The sequence below is a fragment of the Alligator mississippiensis genome, chromosome 11 (assembly GCF_030867095.1).
Source record: "Alligator mississippiensis isolate rAllMis1 chromosome 11, rAllMis1, whole genome shotgun sequence".
NCBI lineage: Eukaryota > Metazoa > Chordata > Crocodylia > Alligatoridae > Alligator > Alligator mississippiensis.
Window position 1 is genome coordinate 5,526,726 of NC_081834.1, and position 21,444 is coordinate 5,548,169.

The 21,444-nt window shown below is 41.5% G+C and overlaps 1 protein-coding gene across 4 annotated transcripts in view; it reads left to right on the plus strand.

The window, feature by feature from the left end:
- DENND4A (DENN domain containing 4A) overlaps positions 1-21,444 on the plus strand; it is a 104,931-nt gene that overhangs the window by 21,704 nt on the left and 61,783 nt on the right. For all 4 annotated transcript variants that reach the window (XM_019477468.2, XM_019477469.2, XM_059714545.1 and 1 more), the window contains 6 exons: positions 5,658-5,987; positions 6,867-7,116; positions 16,549-16,618; positions 18,204-18,373; positions 19,124-19,365; positions 21,052-21,118. In XM_019477468.2, coding sequence (XP_019333013.1) covers positions 5,680-5,987; positions 6,867-7,116; positions 16,549-16,618; positions 18,204-18,373; positions 19,124-19,365; positions 21,052-21,118 — 1,107 coding nt within the window. In that variant the 5' untranslated portion in view covers positions 5,658-5,679. The remainder of the gene's footprint in view (positions 1-5,657; positions 5,988-6,866; positions 7,117-16,548; positions 16,619-18,203; positions 18,374-19,123; positions 19,366-21,051; positions 21,119-21,444) is intronic.

Consider the following 21,444-nt stretch of genomic DNA (forward strand, 5'->3'; position numbering starts at 1 on the left):
TCATCATGCCAATCTAAATGTCGCTTGATCTTGTACAATAACCATTTGTTTCTGTATTCTTTATAAGGGATTTTAAAAAATTCAGTAGTAATGATACACTGCAGAAGAATAGAGTCATGTAAGAAGCATCCATGTAGATGAGCTGCCTAGCTGTTGCCCCCCTGCTCCTGCTACCTGCAGGCGCTTTCGCGTGTTTGACAGCTGGCTGTTCCTGCCATCTGGCCAGGGCAGTCCTGCACTGTCTTTCTTCTTGTGTAGCCACATTTTTACACAGCTTAAGAGCTGTGCATCTGGGAAAGCCACCTGTCAAAATCTAGTGCATACTAGCATGTAAATTCAAGAAGAAGGTATTTGCCATTTAACGTAACTAATATGTTGTGTGCTCATTTGGGGTGGAGCTTTCTACCAGCTTATCTTCACCAGCAAATATATGTCTTAAGACATGCTGGTGAGGTTTTATTTGTGTATTAACAGCCTCCTGTAGAATGCTTGATATTTAACACCATAAATGTCAAGACGCTTTCCATAGCTAAAAGGCTGTTATGTTAAGGTTGCCAGTCAAATACTTAGGCATTAGGAAAGGCCAGAACTAGGATTGCCCATATATTGCCCACCTTGGCCAGAACTAGGATTGCCCATATTGCCCACCTTGGCCCTCTTCCGCATGTACATTATGATACGGGCTTTAATTCTGTGTGCCCATCCTTATTTTTTCCACAAGACCCTTGGCTTATTCACTGCATGGAATGGATGGTGCTCACTGTAGTTCCCTGCCTTATTTGCTGCAGGTTTTTCAAGCTCTGAAGACCAGAAGTAGTTGATCTTCTTCATTCTTTTGTGCTGCTCATCAGTGTGGTCTCTAAAAGCTTTCCAGCAATAGCACATGTACTTTTCCAGCTCTCCTTTAGATTTGGGGGTAATATTCCCCTTGTACAGAGGGGCCACCAAGACAGAGATTGAGATCAGAAGTAAGCACAGGCGTTTGCCCATTCCACCATGCAGCTGTGTGCCTCCTGCCCAGTCCTGTCTCTTCGTTCATCCATGGTTCCTCATTCCAGTTCCATTTTCCTCAACTAGCCATGCCTTTCTTCTTTCTTCCAATTTTTCACCCCAGTTCCAGTCTCCTCACCCAGCTTTTCTAGTCTCACTCCACTGCATTTCTAGCCTATTCTCAGTTTCCTGATCCCCTCTTTTTGTCCTATTAATCTTTCTCCACTAAACCTGGCTTCCAGTTTTCCTCCTCATCCCAACCAGCTCCCAGGCCCAATCTCCCTCCCTGGGATCTTCTTCCAGTCCCGATGGTATTTACTGTCAAGCTTTTTACCCTACCTTCTTTGCCCAGCCATTCCCAATTCCCCTTCCTCACCCAGTTCTGTAAACCCTTCTTTCAATGTGAATTTTATTCCATTAGTCTTTGTCTTGAAACTCCTTGTTTTCCCTCTTGAATTCTGCCAGCCTGCAGTCCCAGTCATTCCCCATCCTGGCTCTCTGCCCCAGTCTACGACCCAAGCACCCTCCCTTAAGTCTGGCTCATCTCCTGTGAATTTAAAACAGGCAGCTTCCTCCTCACTGCGTTGGGTCAGCAAAAAGAAGAAAATCAACCCTGTTGGGACAGTAGGAAAAAACTCTGGTCATACTCAGTTCGCTCCCCCTTTCAGGACCCGCTCTCTGCTGCGACGTGACACAGGATACTGGGCAAGATGGCCCTGTGGTCTGACCCAGTACACGGCCGTTCTTATGTTCTAGGGGGCAGATGTTTATCACCGTAGGAGAGACGGTCCCAGTTCGGGTGTCCGGACCCAGCACAGCCTTGAGCAGTCCCTGTTGCACGTGCGGAGGAAGTCTTGCTTACCCAAAGGCTGGAGCACGCTCAGTGACATCTGCCGTATACTTGTGTTCTGGTTCAGTCTGTCTTGCTACCGTGGCTTTTTCTAGTTAATTGCCACTTGGTTTCTTTCATTTTAATGCACATTTCATTCTAGACAACTGGTTTAGTGTTTTGAGAGAGAATAAATTGCCATGTTTGATCCATTCATCACTTTGTTTTAAGGCAACTTGATAGTGGAAACAATTGTGCTTTTTTTATGTTCGTGATATATTTCATTTAATAACTTAAGAACGCTGTTCCCTTGCCAGAGCTCGTCTCAGAGTAAACGATGAGCAGTTTTGACATGCTGGTGCCTTTCACTCGGCCAGTCCTTTCGCTCTCCGACATTCCTTAAGAAATCCTTTCTGTTGTTTAGCTGACAGGTGGCCTATGATCACCATTAATTTGTGATCTCCATTATGAAACATTCATTTTCTTTCTGATACATTTGTCAATGCACTCTCAAATGTATTGATTTAATTTTTTTAAGCAACTGAATAAGCTGTGCTGCATCTTTTTAAGCTGATAGAAACAGATATTTATGCACTGTACTTCAGCTAAAAGAAATCTGTTGTAATTTTTCATTCATTGATTCAGTGGCTGCTGATGGCATCGGGGGAAGTTTTTCATGACAGTGTAAATTTGATGTATGGTAGGTGAGTTTTGCTAAGGATGGTAGTACTGAGAAATATTTCGTACTTTTATTTGAAGCGTATTAGCTTCAAATAGTGTTTGTGTTTGGACTGTTAGTGTTTGGACAGAATAGAGACGCTGCATTAAATCTCACTCTCTCTGCCCCATCCTTTCTCACTGTGGCTAGCCTGCTCTGCAGAGGGCATATATCCTGATATACAGTACCAATACATTATTGTTCAACTTGTAGGTCCTCAAATATAGTACTTCAAATTTTGACTGAGCTCATTATCACGTTACATTCATATACTGTTACCAAAACAGCACTGTCATTTTTCCAGATACCATTATTTACTTCAGATACCTGCTTCTGTTTTTTCTCATTTTAATCCTGAAGGTAGAACTAAAAGGCATTGCTTTTTGTATCCTCTGAGAGGACAGGATCTCTCTAGCTGTCATAAAGGTATTTAGATGTTATCTTTTGTACTCCACTTAAGATCTTTCTAATACTCTCAGTCAGTTTTTCAACAATCACTTGTTTTAAACTGTTCCACTTCAGTTATTAAGGATGCAAGGAACATTTCAACCAGCTTTTTTTTTTTTTTAATGGCAAAATGATACTGAAACCAAAAAGCTGTCGAGTTCCATCCAATGTTAAGTTTGTTGTTGAGTCAAATGCTCTAGACCAGAGTTTCCGAACCTGTGGGTCGTGACCCAGAAGTTGGTGGCAAGAATATTTTGAAGGGTCGTGAGCTGTGGTGGAGCAGAGGGCTGGTGGGAAAGCTCCTCCCTCTTCCAGAGGGGAAGGAGACCGGGGGGGGGAAGAGCTGCATGGCTGGGTTGGCGGCACCATGGCCGGTGCCTGTGCTTGCCAGGGCGGGGTGGCCTGGATTTGCTGCTTGAGGGCTGGGGGGGGTGGAAGGGCAGGCAGCTGCAGGTCAGGAGTGAGAGACACTAGCATGCCCCAGGGGTACGGGTTGGGACAGGCCATGGATCTTTGCAACTGGGTCCCAGTATTCATAGATTGTAAGGCTGGAAGGGACCTCAGAAGATCATCGGATCCAGCCCCAAGGAAAAAGGTTGAGAACCACAGCTCTAGACAAAAACAGATAGACATGAGAGAAGAAAAAGAACTTTTTTGGTCTGGTGCAGGGGCTGGCAGAGTGCCAAAAACACCCGCAACTTGGACTTGTAACATGCTGGGCATGCCAGGGGCAGATGGCAGGGGAGCCGCAAGGGGCCCGATCCTTGTTGCAGTGTGGCCCCAGCCTCTTCCCCGCCATCTACTCCAAGGTGTGCGTGCCAAGCAAAATGCTTTTGCATGCCACGCTATGGCATCCATGCCGGGGGTTACCTACCCCTGGTCTGGTGGGTAGTGGATAAGGGGTATTCTTCCCCTGATAACCAAGAGCTTTAGCCATCTGGGGTACAGTCTCAACTTCAGACACATATCCCTTGCTTCCAAGCAAAACAAATGTAGGATTAGCTAAAGTTTGCTAGGAAGAACCAGGTATATTGCAGCCTGAGACTTGATTCCTATACTCTAGCACAGAAAATGAAAATCAAGGCAAAAGAGCGATAGCTGACAGGTAAAAAAATCAAGTTAATACCAGCCATTATGTTTTTATTCTGGGTTTTATACTTAACTGACTACTAGCACACTCTTCACAGCGGTACCTTCCCAGTTCGGCAGTGCTGCTTTTGACTCTAACAAACTTAGTTCAGAAAAATTAAAGGAAGCTTGAGAAACTTCAAAACACATCTGCTTTCAGAAGCTTAAGATGCAGCAACAGAAGTCTAGTTCTTGAAAAGTTTTCCGTGATGCATTGTATGGTTTCTAGCATGATCTTGCTTGAATATATTTTGTAGGTAGTTTCCCAAAGTTTTGTAATAAAATCATGTAACATTTCAGATAGTGTTTAATATCTTTATTTTGCAGTTAGAGAAAATGAGAGACAGAGTGGTCAGATGACTTCTCCAAAGTTATACAGCACTTTCCAGCAAAGCTGTGACTGGAAATGAATCTCTGACATTTAGCTCTCTATTTTAATATCAAGGCCATCCTTAGATCACAACAGGGATCGTTTCATCTTGCACTGAAATTTAGCTACATTACCAAAGTGGAAAATGACAGCCATCCATTAAACTGCACAGTAACACTGTACAAAATTAACTGGGACCAGATGTGAACAATTCCCTATCCAGCTGATATTACAGGAGGGATTTTAGGAAGAAAGAGTGCAATTTCCCAAATTGGAAGTTGGCCAGAACAGCACAATTAATGATCCCCCATGGTTATGAAAAGACCCATGTGATCTTGATTAATTTTTTATATTGACCATTTGATCATTAAAGGACAGGGGGAGGTGGTCTTGGTTTTAAATTTCATTCAGAAGCTGACGTCTCCAGCTGCACAGTGACTCTAATTGTATGCTAGGGCATTGTGTGAGTACTCACCCTAAGGAACTGTACTTGTTACTGAATCAGCACCACTTAGCACACCATATACTTCTGGCAGGTCATGTCTTAACTTTGGTTCCCTTTATTAGATCTGACTTGTTCAAAGCATAAGGTGAAATGGCTATAAACATTCCTACTGTATGCTTGTAAATAAAAATAGAATACAGTGCAGCACATGCACAGTTTTAAGTGTTTGAAAATTAATTGCAGATTACACAAAAATACCCCTCTCCCATGGTGCATACCAAAACGTGAGCATATGCTAAATATATGAGCACAGCCATTTGGCTTGATGGCAAGTTTTAACTAACAAGCTATTCCCCCAATTGTGCACATTCTTGCTGTCACTGCTGATGCTGGTGCTCTAGTATGTAAGTAAACAAAAGGAGGCCATATGGATTTGCCGTTCCGTAGAGGAGAAAAAAAAATCTGCTTCAAAAACAGTGAGAACCAAGATCAGTATAGAAATAATGTTGCTCGAATTTTAAGCGTTGCATGCTGGTAATGGGAATGAAAGATGGTACAGTAGCTGATGGACAGTAGTCCTTCTTAGAACGTAATCTACATTATGATACACAACTTAATTTTAACTATAAAGAGATATACTGCTTGCGTTTATTGCTTAACGTGAGGATCTGGTATATCCTAGAATTTTCTGTTTTCAAAAACATTGGTCTGCATATTTATTATTTACTAGGCACGACTTTCTGTAATGGAAGATGGAAGACAAAGGAGCTCGTGTTGCTGACTACTTTGTTGTAGCAGGACTGACAGATACTTCAAAACCACTGGAAGAAGAAATTCACTTCAATGATGCTTGCCATAAAATTGCTAAACCAAAAGAACCTATCACTGATGTGACCGTAATTATTAAATCTCTGGGGGAGGAAGTGCCTGAGGGATACAAATGCATCGATGTTACACCATCTGGACTATCGGCAGATCTCAATAATGGGAGTCTTGTGGGGCCACAGATATACCTTTGTTACCGGAGAGGAAGGGACAAGCCTCCGCTTACTGATCTTGGGTGAGCAATATTGATTAATGATGTTGATTCTAGTAACTTCAAAATCATAGAACATGAGGGTTGGACGCATCTAACCCAACCCCCTGCTCAAAGCAGGACCATCCCAACTAGATCATTTCAGCAGGGCTTTGTCGAGCCAGGCTTAAAAACCTCCAAGGACGGAGATTCCATTAGAATTTGAGTTTTGTGAAAATGGAACTTGAAACAAAAGCCCTCAAATGAAAGGAGTTCTGCTGACTGTACTGGGGGTTGGGTAAGAGCCCAAATTGTAGGAAAAAAACCAAAACCAAATAGCCTTTGGATCTTGGTTACAGAGAGCAATAACCATTTTTGTCCTAATTGCTTTCATCGGAAACCACTTACAAAAATACCCATCAGACGTATTCTTCAGATAGAATTTCTGGTGGTGTTACCTCAATTTTCCCACGTATAAAATAGAATACAAGTTAGGTGACATGCCCTGGGTTATCCAGTAAAGCTGAAATAGGGATTGAAAAGAGAATCAAAGGTGTTCAGTGACCAGCTCACAGGACCAAGTGTCAGAACAGCTTCCTTCTCAAAATCATAATAGTAAGTTATCAAATTTTGAGCAGAGGTACAATACTATGAGAGATTTTGCTATAAAGTCCGCACTTACTAGTGACTGAAATCAGTAATGATGCACACAGAAAATGAGAAGCTAGCGTCATTGTGAAATTAGCCTGTTCCGCCAAGCTTTGAACTGAAATAACTTTTTCTTTCAATAAAAATGCAGTCTGATTGGCAGCAGACAAGATTTGCCTATTAATTGATTGTTTTCAGTCATAATTTTGGTTCAATATTTGTTGTATTTTTAAGGAATTATCATTTTAAGCAATTAATTTTTTTTTCTTTATCTAGGGTATTATATGATGGGAAAGAGAGAGTAAAACAGGGCTGTGAAATCATTCAAGCCACTCCATACGGTCGTCCTGCTAACATTAGTGGCGGTGCTTCGTCGCAAAGAGTGTATATTACCTATCGAAGAGCATCAGAAAACATGATCCAGAATATGTTGGCTGTCACAGATATATGCATAATTATACCAAGTAAAGGAGAAACCCCTCCACATACATTTTGCAGAGTTGATAAGAATCTCAATAGCAGTATGGTAAGTTTTCACATCTAGATTTATACAATTAACATTCAATGCTCTAATGGGTAGAGAGGATTTATATAAAGAATCCTGAGAGAATGGTGAATAATTTAATTTATCTTAAGTAAGTAATTAAAAGAAGTTCATAAGACAGGGGAGGAGGAGTGGTACCATTGTTCCTATGTGGGCATAAATTGTTGTGTTAGAGAGGCTGACTTCACTGAGCTTTGTGTTAGAAGCTGAGGTATCCTGATATGTACAGCTGTGTACAAACATGGTAGTTTGTGCTTATGTTTCTAGCATGGTATTCTCATTATAGATGGAGATCTTTTATCTGCAAGCTGGCTTTTAGTCCTATTTTAAAACTATGCTAAGACTACATAAGGCAAGGTCAAATAGGGAATGTAGCCGTTTGAGTAGTTTCACTTGCACTGTTCTGGAAAGAAAAATTTAGTCTACACTGTTTGCGGAAACTATGTTGCAATACTGCTAGTCATAATCATGTGTACACACTTGTTAGCATGATTATAGGACTTGTTCTTTAGAATGGCTTAAGTGCCCATATGCTCAGCATTACGAAATGCAACTAGACACTTTAATCTATCTCTGCCTTCTGCCTGGCTTCCATCTAAGGTGGTGGCTTTCAACCTGTGGTCCGTGGATCTCTGGGGGTCTGAAGACTATGCCTAAGGGGTCCGTGAAAAACAATTATGATCAGTCAGAAATATGTGAATTCCTGCACTTAAAATTCAAAGGGATCCACACCTCCTTTTGAAATTTTTGAGGGGTCCACAAATGAAAACAGATTGAAAACCACTGGGCTAAGGCCACAAATAGGTACTCGCTTCTGCTGGGGAAAATTTTCTGAGAAATTGCCCCTACTAGAAATCCTTCCAGGAGAGGGAGCAGTTGCAAACATTCAGTCTGCAGCTGCCCCCTCTCTTCTACTCCTGTGCTTTCCTGAGACCTGGGTGATTCTTGTCTGGAGAAAGTGAGGGGAGCAGTGCCTGCTTCACTCCTCCTATTCCCCAGGAAAGACACCCTGCACCTGCTCCACACAAGGGCCTGGGGATGAAGCAGTGGGGCAAAACTAGGATTGCCAACTCTGTTTAAATCCATTCCAGGAGGCTTCTGGAACGTCAGTGTGCCACGACACACGATGTGAATGTACCCATGTGCTTATGTAGATCAGTTATGGATTATGGGGCACTGACTTTACATCAGGAAGGCAAATTCACGTTACTATTACATTTTAAAACCCCACTGGGCTACTATATAAATTGGATTCAACATTTAATATTTAGTTTAATGAATGCTTTATCATTTATCTCCCGGGTGACTCTCAGCAATCTCCTGGAGATTTATATCTAATTCCTGGAGACTCCAGGGTAATCTTGGAGAGTTGGAAACCTTAGGCAAAGCCCCCATCCACTTCACATTTAGGGCTTCACTACCACAGGAAGAGCCTCCCTGAATCCAATTTCCTGCCAACTAGCAGGGATGGCATTATAGAAGTCCACTAGGCAGGAACCTGAGCTGGGGAAAACTTTCCCCAGACTGGTCCCTCCATACTTCCTTTTTCTCCTCTTCCCCTTCTGCTCAGCTGAGCTGGGGGCGTAGGGGGGCAGAGAGAGGTGGAGGGCAAGGCAAAACTGGCAAGGACAGCAACAGACAGCCCTGCTCTCTGTGCTCGGCTCCCGGTGCCCAGCAGCCAAGCAAAGGGAGTGTTGCAGAAGAGCCCCTGCCCACTTCTCACCAGGACCTCCGGTGTGTAAGAAGTGGGTAGGGAGCATTCTGTTAGAGGGATGGGAGCAGCTGATCCCTGCGCCTTCTCCAGATCTGTGACCCCAGGAGGAGTTAAACTGGGGGAAAGTGTGCAGATATTCAGAAATTCTCCCAGGAGCGGTTTAACCCTGGTTGTTCTGGGGTTGTTTTTCTCCCGAGCAGCCATTTTTGCTCTGTGAGAAAAAGCTTGAACGTCTGGAGTACTGCGTCCAGTTTTGGACGCTGCATTTCAAGAGGGATATGGATAACCTGGAAAGGATTCAGAGGAGGGCTACCTGTATGGTTACTCATATGGCTGAGGGCCTGCAGGTAAGGTCCTATGAAGACGGATTGAGGGCCCTGGATCTCTTCAGTCTATACAAGAGAAGGCTGAGAGGTGATCTTGCAGCTGTCTACAGTCTCATCAGAGGGGGTCAGCAGGGAATAGGGGATACTGTGTTTACCACAGCGCCCCTTGGGGTTACTAGAAACAACGGCCATAAACCGAAGGAGAGTAGATTTAGATCAGACATCAGGAAAAAATTCTTTACAGTGTGGATTGCCAAAATATGGAATGGGCTTCCAAGGGAGGTGGTGCTCTCCCTTACCTTGGAGGCATTTAAAAAGAGTTTAGACAGGCACCTGGCTGGGGTCGGACTTGATTATCTAATAGGTCTCTTCTGACCCTAGAAATCTATTAAGTCCATCTGCACACTTATAGTTTCTATTGGGAGAATAGCAGTTTCCCCGAAGTAAAAACTGAACATCTGTCTGTAGCCTGACATGACTGACAACCTCTTTCTTTCAGGCACTTTGTGCATTTTTACACAGGCTGTGGGACGCAGTGCTGGGCACTTTAATTAGTGAGCTGCGCTAATTCAAAGCGTCCACATGTCAAGTGTATCAGTGTCCCCTCGCTGAAAAAATGGTGGTGGGGCACTTTGAACTAAAGCTCATTGAACTTGTTCTATTTCAAAGTGCCCCGGTGCCATTTTTTCAGTTCAGAAACACATGGGTGCTCATACGCGTGATGCAGAATGCTGCCAGGATGCATCAGTTTCTGTGCTCCGGCAGACTCAATTAATCGAGTCAGCTCTGACGTGCTGGATTTTCACTGCTTTGGAGCAGGCTTCCCGCACATTTATAGGAGCCCTTTGTCACCTAGTGCAGCCTGCACCCCAAGTTAGATGCCTTGGTTCCATATATAAAGTGGGAGATTTAGGTACCTAGGAATAAGAGCCACATAAGCTAGCCCATTTAGTGGGGAGCTGTTCAAGCTGACCCATAGGAAACCATGAGCAGAGGGAGTGTCTTAAGCCTATACCTCTCTGGACTTGGGTGCTTCCCTTCAATCTACAGTGACGTTGCAGGTTTAGTTCTTTCCTCTGCCTCAGGGCATTGGAACCAGCATCGCGCTGGCAGGTGAATGCCCAGTCTGCTAGGCCACAGGGTATTCTGGGGGGGTGCTCTTTCAATTCTTCCTGGTAAAACTTGTTCCAATCATATGGAATAATTTATATATTCATTGAGCCAAAGAAGTGGAACGAGTGGGTATGACTCCATAGTCTAGTAGTTAGGGCACTCACCTAAGAAAGGGTAGGCTTGAGTTCCAGTCTCTGCTCCATTGAGTCGGCATTAATTGATCAGTTCAAGAGCTAAATGGAGTCTGGCTTCCTTCCAGTTTATATGTTCAAGGAAAGAATAAAAGCCAGTAAGTGAATCTGCATTATATTCACTGTTCTGCTCAGGGATGCCAATTTCCTTCCTACGTGAAGGTGAAATTTGCAGAGTTCTCTGTAAGTGCAGATGTGTCTGAATATAGCAGGGCATGTTTTTTCATAGTTTGAATTTTGCTGCGTTGAAGCTAATAGTATGGAGTTATGGTTTGATTTTTTTTTTTTTTTTTTAACATTTTATCAGAAATGATAGAAAAGGGCAAAACTAAATTTTGCTTTATGTTAGCGAATGTTCAATCCTTGAGCTACATAAAATTTGGTCTCTGGCAGATTTAACAGTATTCCCATAAAGGTGCCAAAGTTCATGGACATGTGCTTTCTTCTAAGCCAAATGAAAAGGGAGTTTGTATTTAAAAGTGTGGATGTTATAGTACATTTTTGTGGCATTTAGTATAGCATCTTTTCGCGTGCTGTTTACACACACACTTTTAGAGAAAGAAGGGACTGATTAGATGATCAACTTCCCGTATTTCCTTGAGGGGTTTTAACATTCTGTTCACCAAGTTCCATTTCTGTCAGCTGGGCTAAGGACATTTAAAGGAATGTGCAACTTCTAAATTTTGTAGACAGATTTCTTAATCTACTTTCACTAGTAGCATCTTGGAAAGATTCTGTGGTGTGTGGATACTGTAGGTCAGACTAGATGGTCCTAGAGGTCTCTTCTGGCCTTGGAGTCTATGAAGCTGAAATGACTAACAGGCAAACTAAATATTTATTTTCAGTGTTTCCCTTGCCCTTTTGACGGAGTCAAAAAGCCCAAGGCTGAATCAATTCAGTCTTCACAGGTTAGTCTAAGCTGCATAGATTGAACGGATAAACAAGTGAACAGACATTCACTTTTGATTCAGAAATGCAGCCATATACCTGCAGTGGCTCAGAGCAGAAGCTGGGGGGCAGTAGAACATGCTTCTCTGGTCAGCTGGAGCAGACAGTTTGTGGCAAAGCTAGCCCACCCACCCTGCAAGAGCGGGTTGTGAGGGAGATGCAAAGCATCCTGGGATGCTGGGGGACTGAGAGTTAACTTAAATCTGGAGGGGATGTGGGACAGAAATTCAATAAACCAATTTAACCTAAATCAGTTAATTCTGATACTACATCTATCCAGATTTATCTTAAACCAGTTTTGGGCATTTTGAAAGCAGTTTATGTGCACTGAACTTCTGTTGTGTTACAGATTTGAATTGGTTTCTAATCACTTTTACTGGTTTATGTGTAACTTTTGTCCCTAGCCAAGGTGGTTGTGTGTGTGTGTAGTGGTTTTTAACTCATTTTCTTCTGTAGTTTGTGTGGGTCTTTCCAAATTAACTGGGAAGAGAGAGAGTTTCCAAGAATAGTTTGTATGTGGTGGGTTAAGGGAACACGTGCTAATCGCAGAACCCAAGGACAAGGAGCTGAATTTATCTAGACAGTGAGTGCATCGTTGCGACCGCACACTAGCATTGCCTGGCACTAACTGTGATGCGACACTACTGCGCAGTAGTAGCGAGCTACTGCACAGTAACATCAGAAAAAAACTGGTGACAGTACTGCGTAGTAATCCGGTACTATTGTTATGGCCACCCCCAAATTCCCTTTAGCACCCCCCTCACAGCAACCCCTTCAGCATTGCCACCACCGCCCACCCTGCACAGCTGAGCCCGCCCTGACCACTGCCTCAGCCTAGCCCCCCCTCTGCAAAGAGGCTGGTGCAGCCCCTGGTCCCGAGCCCACAGTGGGCAGCCCTCCCTCTCCCTGTGCACAAATCTGGGGGACACATGCCTCCCAGTGGGCTGCACAGCTGCAGGGAGCTGCCCCCCTCTCTTCCCCCCCCTCCCCCCCAGACGAGCTGCCCATGGCTCTGTCCTGCGCGGGCCCCCCCCCCCCACCGGGCTGGGCCACACCTGCCCCAATCCCTCCCCTCCATGCCCCTTTCCCCCCGACAGACTTACTGGCCGGACGCTGCTCTCTAAACTGCCAGGCTGCATTCCTGGCCATGTGCATGTTGGAGCTGCGCACATGCACATGGTATTTACTGGTGACATTATTGGCCAAAAAAAGCTGATTGCTGATAACATTAAGTTTCCTGTTATCAGTGCCAGTCTGATATGCGGCCAGCATTGGTGACACGTAGGGGGTGCACATGGGTACACGTGTACCCCCTAAGATCAGCCATGCACCCCCTGGAAGCGTTGGCCACGAAACCAGAAGTGCTGGCGGAGGTGCACTTCTGGTTTTGCCGCTGGCTTGGCAATCGGCTGCCGGGTCCCATTCCCCCCCCAGTTGGGGATTGGTGGCTGGGAGACTCCCGCCCCACCCCTGTTGGCCATCTGGTGCCCCCCAGACTCGGGAGGCACCAGTCACCCATGGCGACCAATATATGAGTGTACCTCTATTAGAAATTAAATTTGACTTATTTTTCCCAATTGGCCATATTTCAAGACCTTTTTAATTAAAAAAAAATAAAAAAAAAAATGATATAACAATGCAAGTAGTGGATTTGGGACATTTCAAGACAAAGTAAGCCTTCTCCTCCTGTACTCATTACTCTTGCTAAGTAGTTGCATACATTTTTTTTATTTTACTGACATTGTTATGTGTTTATGGTACTGTTGAGTTATCCTTATTTCTTGTTGTGCTGTTTCTCAAAGCACTCTGATATCCCAGTGACGATCAAGATCTGAATATCTGAAAAGATAGCTCTTGACATTGTAGTATCTATAACAATGTTAGGTTTGGAGCAACCTCCTGCATAGTATGTGTTTTGGAGCAGAGAGACGGTAATGGGGAGAGAGAGAGCACTTTCATGGACTGCGCAGAACAAGAAGGAAAAAATTGTCATTCTGGACCTTGTCACATTGACAGAGTCTCTTTAATAAAAGTTGAATTCATTTATTGCATAATGTTGCAGATGTGTATTCTCGCTCAGCTGCATTTTGATCCTTTTTGGGGCAGCTGTGGTGTCAAATGACTCTTGTAAGCTAGCAGCTCTTAACCCAGCCGTTTGGAAGGGTGAATAGCTAGCTACTTGTTAGGACCTTAAGGTAATGATTTGAGCAGATTGTTTGCCTTCTGCATCTGCTATGTCCCTATGCTGCTGGTTTCACTATTTTAATTTGGGCTTATGGTCATTAAAAGGATCCCCCTCTTCCCATGGGTGGAGAACTGTCAACGACTTTATGTCAATTGATGGTTAAGGCCTAATCCTGCTCCCAGTGAAATCAGTGCATTTGCTGTCATTCACTTCAATCGAAGGAGTCTCCAGCAAGCGGTATAGAAACAGCCTCTAGCACAGGGGTGGGCAATTATTTTGGGTGGAGGGCCGCTTACTGAGTTTCAGCAAGCCATCAAGTGTCTCATGACAGGCAGCCAGAGGCAGATAAATATTAATTTTATAAATTTTTTTAGGGGCCCCGCAGGTCGGATAGAATGGCCTGGCAGGCCGCATCCGGCCCCTGTGCCGCATTTTGCCAACCCCTGCTCTAGCACATGCATAGGAGAAAATATATTTGTTTCCATTTTGTGCTGTATCTCATCCTCATGGTGAAGAGGGAATGCTGTGGCCAGGCTTTCAAAAATTGTATCCAGAACAAAACAATTCGTGAAAGCCTGTTGCGTGGGCATACAGAGTAGGCAGGCAAACTAAAGTGGGGGTTTCATATGCCAAACATCAGAAACCTTTCATCCATAAGTGTGTTCTGCTGTGCGTCACATTGATCTGTAGTTGCCCTGGTCTGTTTATGTGCTGGTACAACAGGAAGGGAACGGTTAGAAGCAACTGCCTGTGAAAGAATTGGTTACTCATCTGTGTCAGGCAGTACTTTCTCCTGATGTAGGAAATGAGCTGTAGTTTCCTCAGCTGAAGTAATGCAAATTACAAGTGCTCATCTTGTAGGGACAACATTACAGATCTTAAATACAGCCAAATTCAGCTGTAACAAGAAAGATGACAGCTAGCATTTAGGAGTAGATTGAGACTTCCTATGTCCCATGATAAAATGACCATGCCTGATCAAGCAAAATGTTTTAAAACATGCCTACTTGGCATTAAAGGAACATAATCCATTTGAAATCTAGCCAGTCTCAAAAGCTGAGTGTAAAGTTAGTTTCCCAAGTCCGCTCTCAGTTTTTGTGATTTGCAACTAGTCTTCCTTTAAAAAAAAAAAAAAAAAGTAGTAGTTTCTCTTCCATTCTTTAGGGGGGAAAAAGCTCATATGAGCAGAGTTAAAATAATGACTCTATACACAAATGCTATCATATACAAGAAACTGAAGTAAAACAAATTTTATTACTAGTCTGTTGTTTAATTAATCTCTTAATTTTAACAATATAGATTTTTAAACACATTTATTTTTTTTCTTAAGTTGCTTTATGTCCATTTTAAAGTTCAGTGCTGCCATATGCCTTGATATTTATTCAAGAGCATGCAATTATTCAATTGTTTCTTCAGTCCTACAAGAGTCGCTGTATCTGCTGTAAGTGTCCAGTGAAGTAACCTGCAAACTGCTGCCTTTTTCTCCCACCCCTGAAAGATTCCCTGTCTCTCATATGCACTCATTAGTGTGTCTTTCTCTTCTCTTCTGGGCCACTTCCCATTTTTCTTATTTTTCCATGCCCGTTTGGAGTTGGAATAAGAAAGCATTTTCTTTTAAATGAAAAATTCTAATTCTTTTTTTAAAGTCGTATCATCGTCGAACAGTGAGTCAATATTATTTGAAAATTGCAAAATTGTTTGACGTGTTGCATTTAAGATGTTTCACAGAGTGTGAAATTATAGGTTAAGTGGTTGAATACAGGAAAAGATTAGACATCAGTGTAATTTGAAGTGGGGATGGTAGCAGAGTAAAATCTATTATTTAATGGGTCAGATCTTTTTACACCAACTCACAGGAGTTGTTACCATTAAAATCAGCCTGACTACATGGGTGAGTAAAATAACAGGATTACATCCAAGAGTTTAATGAGATGCAAAAAGGGATTGGACATTTATATGGATAACAAGGATACCCAGGGTTTTATAGTTAATGTTTAAAAAAAAAAAAAGGAAATACCAAACGTCATGTTTCAGGATTTAAACAAATTTCAGTTTTAGAGATTAGGATAAGACTTGAGTCTTGGACAAACAGAATTACTCTTTCTTGGAGGGGGTGGCAGGGTGACTGTCCCCTTCTGAGCAAGTATCATCTAATTCAGGTGTGCTCAACCCTCAGCCCATAGAGACAGTTCCCACCTATGAACCGGTGTCATCCAACCCATGGCACTCTCCAGGGGTCCAGAAATTTGGCAGTGGGGGCGTAGTGGCAATTTAACGCTCCCACTCCCCCACCACTGTCATCGCTCCTCCACCGCTGAATTTCCAAGCTCATCACAATTAGATCAGCCCTTGCCTGGTCAGCCCCACATGCTGGCATTGGGTCATGGGCAGGTAGTTGCTGTGCAGTGGGATGGGTCCGCAGACCAACCTGGAACTGCTCATCCAGTCCACAGGGCAAAAGGTTTGGGCACCACTGGTCTAATTTGTTGCAACTTTGGTGTGTCTGCTCCTGTCCTGCAATAAGCACTCTAAACTGGGGCAGCTTACAACAGCATCCAACAGCTGCTACATTACCGCTGTTGAGCTTCCACTTACAATGCAATAGAGTAGACACATGGAGCAGCCTGGGACATGACACATCCCCCACCATTTCAGTTGGTGTAATTGTCCATGCCCGTAAGTTGGGAATCAGATTATCCCGCATCTGTCTCCTGTGCAGTTCTAACCACTTCTCTGAAACATCTGCTGTCCGAAACAGAATACTGAACCTTGTTTCTGATCTCAAATGATAAATGTTTTGTGCCTGGGGTATAGGTCTGTACAAGGTAAGTGTTGTGAAGTGTTCTTCCCTCGCATGTTTTTCTGTATTTCACACCCTATTATTACACCTTGTCAAGTTGGTCTATAAGAATATAAGAGTGTATTCTTTTTTTACAGTGGGGCTCAGCAGTATACTTATGTTATAAAAAGTCTGTGGCAAAAACTAATACCATATCATATAAAGCTGGTAAGTACTCTTGAATTTCAATTATCAGTACATATGCTCACTTTTAATGTCATCTTGATACAGATTTTTCTCTAGAACTATTTATTTAGTTGCTATTGTATGAGACAGAAAACTAAAGTAAATCTTAACCCAAAGAACTTTCTAATGAAAGAACATACCCAGACTACTCCCTAGAATTGTCTAAAATACTCTTTCATTCTTAAGTTTGCATTAAATATAGATAGGCTCAGTTTCTTATAAGATTTCACTGTGGAGCTTTCAGATACTCTTACTACTGCTTGCCATGTCTGATGCAGAATATGGCACAGTCTCTGTAATTACCTTTTGGGTTGAAATCTTGGCACTATTGAAGTCCATGGCAAAACTCCCACTGACTTCTCTGAGTCCAGAATTTCACCCTTGACGGTTTTTAATAACCTTGTAATTTTAGATAATGAAAAAGAGTTGATTTCTCAGTTTAGTCATGCATCCATTCTATTGTTGCAACGCCGAATGCATATACCAAAGACTAAAGAAAAAAACCAGACGCTATCACAATAAATTAGCTCAGTTCTGAAATACATCTTCATATTTCTATTGCTGCAAACAAATGGTTGAGGATATAGAAGAGCCTTATGTAGTGCTCTGAAAGTGAAACTGGCTTTTAAATTATCCTGGATTTTGAATCTTCAGTTCTTTTTTCTCTGGTTGGGGGCAAGATTTATGCCTCCCGCCCTCCCTTCCCCACAATAAAAGCCTGCTGTGATAGTATTTAAGCATCCTCAGTTAGTATCGGTGTTGAGTGCTTGACTCTACGGACCTGAATTCTAAATGTATTTGCATTCATGTCTTAACGCATTTCTATTTGGCTGATGGTGCTGCTCCCATAAAAACTGTAACTAGGGGAAAAAAAAAGTCTGATTAAATTTAAAACCATTATCAGCTGATGTAAATCAGCATAACTTCATCCAGGTCAGTGAATACTATGCCAATTAACATCTTTTAAAGATCTCGCTGGCTCTTTAATTTTGTCATTTTATATAATTACTATTCATGCTTTTTTTTTTTTTTAATTCATTACCAAATTTTTCATTGGAAAATCAGTTTGCTAGAGAGGACATTACTTTACTTTTTCTAATATTTTTAAACATAGTTAAATCCTATTAGCAGTTTAATTTTTTCTTATAATTTTCAGTTAATGACTTGTTAAGACCTTGACTTATTAAGTTCAATTTTTCTGTAAGGATTTGAAATTAAATAAAATGTTTGTTTACTGGTATTTAGTTAAGTGTTAAGTAATTTAGATTTGGAAAAGGAGAAATTAATAAATGTTTCTGAGCAGTACCTAGAGAATCAAGTACTTCCTAGTTTGTGCCATGTTTTAGTCAAGTGATGACCTATAGTTATCTGGGTTTGTGCTGTTAACTTGTCTTGTACTAGGCCGTGTGTTTTGAAACTATTTAATCTCTTAACAAGAACATGAGTTTGAATATAGTTAATGCCTATTAATATATATCTAATGCACGTTAGTTTAGGAAATGGGTTAATACGAGCACCCAGTTCTTGTGTTGGAATGTAACTGTCTTTTTAAAAATTGCTTTAATAGGTTTAATATGCCGGTATCCTGAAGAAGACTATGAGTCCTTCCCATTACCAGAATCTGTGCCTCTCTTTTGCTTACCCATGGGTGCAACGATTGAATGCTGGCCTCCTAATAGCAAATACCCACTTCCCGTATTTTCTACGTTTGTATTAACTGGAGCTTCAGCAGCAAAGGTACTTGTAAAACCATAACCATTAGTATTAGGTATTTCTTTTTTGTAAGCTTCAGTGTTTAATGTTTACAAAAGCAACAAGGTTACAAACACAGACTCCTCTTATCAGTAGCAGTAGAGCACTTGGTCGTACAGCTTGACATTTGTTAAGAGTGATGATGAAAGGTATTCCCACAGATGGGTCGAGCTTGGGCTTGATCCAGAGCCTGTTCATCAAGGATGAGTCTTTGCATTGACCTCAGTTGGCTTTGGCTCAGATAAAACAAAATTCCCTCCCTCCTGCTTTTTTTCAGTTACCAGTACTATACTTTCTTCTAGGTCTGTGGTTTCAAGCAGTAAAGTGAGTTTACGTACAAGTAGCTAGGACTTTTGTACAGTAAGCATCCAAATTACAGCCTCGTTATGCCCATGCATATACTGTTGATATAATGTGAAGTGGCATAGAGGAGGGCTAATATCTTGAACTGCTTACAGAATAGTCCCCAAATACCTGAAATATCAGCTGAGCACAACAGCATTACTTCCTCATCTGCATTAAGAACACTTATCCTAACTTCCCTTTTACATGGGGCTTTATGGTTTAAAAATATTTAGAGGGTGAGGTTTATTGTGACTGCAAGAATATTTTAAAGACATTATTTAAAAGATGCAGTACGTGTAATTTAGCACTGCAGAATATAGACTTGCTTATAACTTTCAATTTATTATTTAAAGGTTTAGACAAATACATGAAATACGTTATTGTTTGCAGGTATATGGTGCTGCTATTCAGTTCTATGAAGCATATCCTGAGGAGAATCTCACAGAAAAACAGAAATCTCAGTTGGGGTTAATGACGACTGGAGATGGGAAGCTGGATAGCTCCAAAACACTTCAGACTAACAAGTGTATATGTCTTCTTTCTCATTGGCCTTTTTTTGATGCTTTCAAGAAGTTTCTGACATTCCTATATCGTTATTCCATCTCTGGCCCACATGTCTTGCCTATTGAGAAGTAAGTTATTTCAAAGAAATTCAGATTGCAAGCTCTCCATATTACTTTGATAGATGAGTGTGATGCTTTGACACATCAAAGTGATTTATGTTTCATTTCTTAATTGCGCTGCTGTTATAGTGAATCAGATGCTCATTCCTCCAGCAGGGATAAATTTTGTTTCTCTTAAAAAAAATAAAAATAAAAAAAAAGGGTCCAGATTATTAGAGAAGTGTATTTCATCCCTTCTGTATATGCCACTTAAGCAGTTCAGTTCTTTTTAAAATTGTCAGCCTGATCTCAGGATTTTTTTTAACATTTTGCTTAGAGGTAAGATTATAAGCCTTTTATCATATTATCAGATAGAGAAGAAATAAAGCTGAAAATGGTACATGTATTTTTGTACTTTTCAAATATTTATTATGTGTGTGTTTAGAGATGATAAATCAGTTTGGATTTTATATCGATAGTCTTACCTTTTGCAGCGTGTTATCTGAATTGGATTGTCACAAGTGAGACTAATCCTTAGGTTTGTAAAATCTGATATACATGTCTGTATTTAAAGACTAATGTCTGTAGTTTGAATGAAGATTACAGACATTACTCTTTAGATATTATTATTCTATAAATAATAATATTTTATATTAAACTTATTGATAAGTAAGACATTGGGAATTTAAGGTGCTGCATGGGAAGAAGCTTTTGTCTTCTATCATTAGAGTCAAAGATCATTTCAGGTATCTGAAAATATTTTTGTCACTGATCTTTATGTATAATTCGTGTCTTAGAAGCTGGCCGTGAATAGAAATACATTGACATTGGTCTCCCTAACGTTACTGTGCTACCCATCATTTGCAAATGCTGTTAGCATGGGGCTCCATTTATCTGGTTATGATGCTGAGTTCCCCCAGTTTCTGACAAGAGATAACTAAAGTGACATGGTGGGATTCAAGATTAATAGTTAAAAAGATAGAAATAGGAGGATAATTTGTGTCATTGCCAGCCTGGTAAACCTAACATGGGCTGTGGGAGAAAACCTTGTTTTCTGTCACCTTGCTACCAGTACAGGTTCCTGTGGCCAAATTGTGTCCTTTGGGATGATGCTGTTCCACTGCTTTCACTGGGCCTGCACATGAGTAACAGAGCGGTTGACTTGACTGTACGTTTCTTTGTTGAGGATTTTTAGCAGCCAGTTGTGTTGACGTACAAAAAGGAATTAAAATGATCATGTACATTTCCAAAGTGTCCAAATACCCAGCATCTTCACGGTCATGGTATGTCTAAATGACATAATGCAGTGCTGGGCAGCAGTGCCTCAAGCTAGTGATAAATGTGCTTGCTCATGGACTATCATCTGCATGATGAAGGCCATATTGCAGTACAGAGTGACCTGACCTAGCTCTGCGCCAGCTGGCTCCAGAGCCAACAGCAGCGTAGTCACATTGGTTTGGTACTGCACTGGGGTAATAAGAACCTGTTTTATTTTGTCCTGGCTGGCAACTTTTACTTCTCCTGTTTAGAACTATAAATGGCAAAAGCTTGCGTTAGTAACTGAATAAAAGCACAAATATGGCTGAATGTACATAGGGATCCAGTCTTCTGAGCAAATAGATTATTTTTATATAATCACTCTTCATAGTGGAGGCAATATAGTGTATTTCCCAAACTATCCATTTGTATTAAAGTCAGTATTTTCTTTTTCTTTAGACACATTTCCCATTTTATGCACAAAGTTCCTTTTCCATCCCCTCAGAGACCCAGAATTTTAGTTCAGGTATGTGTAAATTCTTTCTTATTTAACTATGGCATATGTCAAGGTAAGGCTTTGTCTGTGTGAAAATATAATGTACATGTTTATATCCAAACAAAAAACTTTTTATATCCAGATTCACAAAGCATTTGCAAAGAACTGATTTTAGCCCACTAGTTTAGTTTGCATTTTCCAAAGCATTATAAGGAATAAGCAAAACTGACTTTGGGTGGGGACAGCCATGTCACAATTGAGAGTAAAAGCTGGAGGATCTCTGTGAAGCCACAATAGCTCCTGAAAGTATTTTCTTCTATGTATTGCAATCAACTGAAACTGGGTGGGATTTTTAA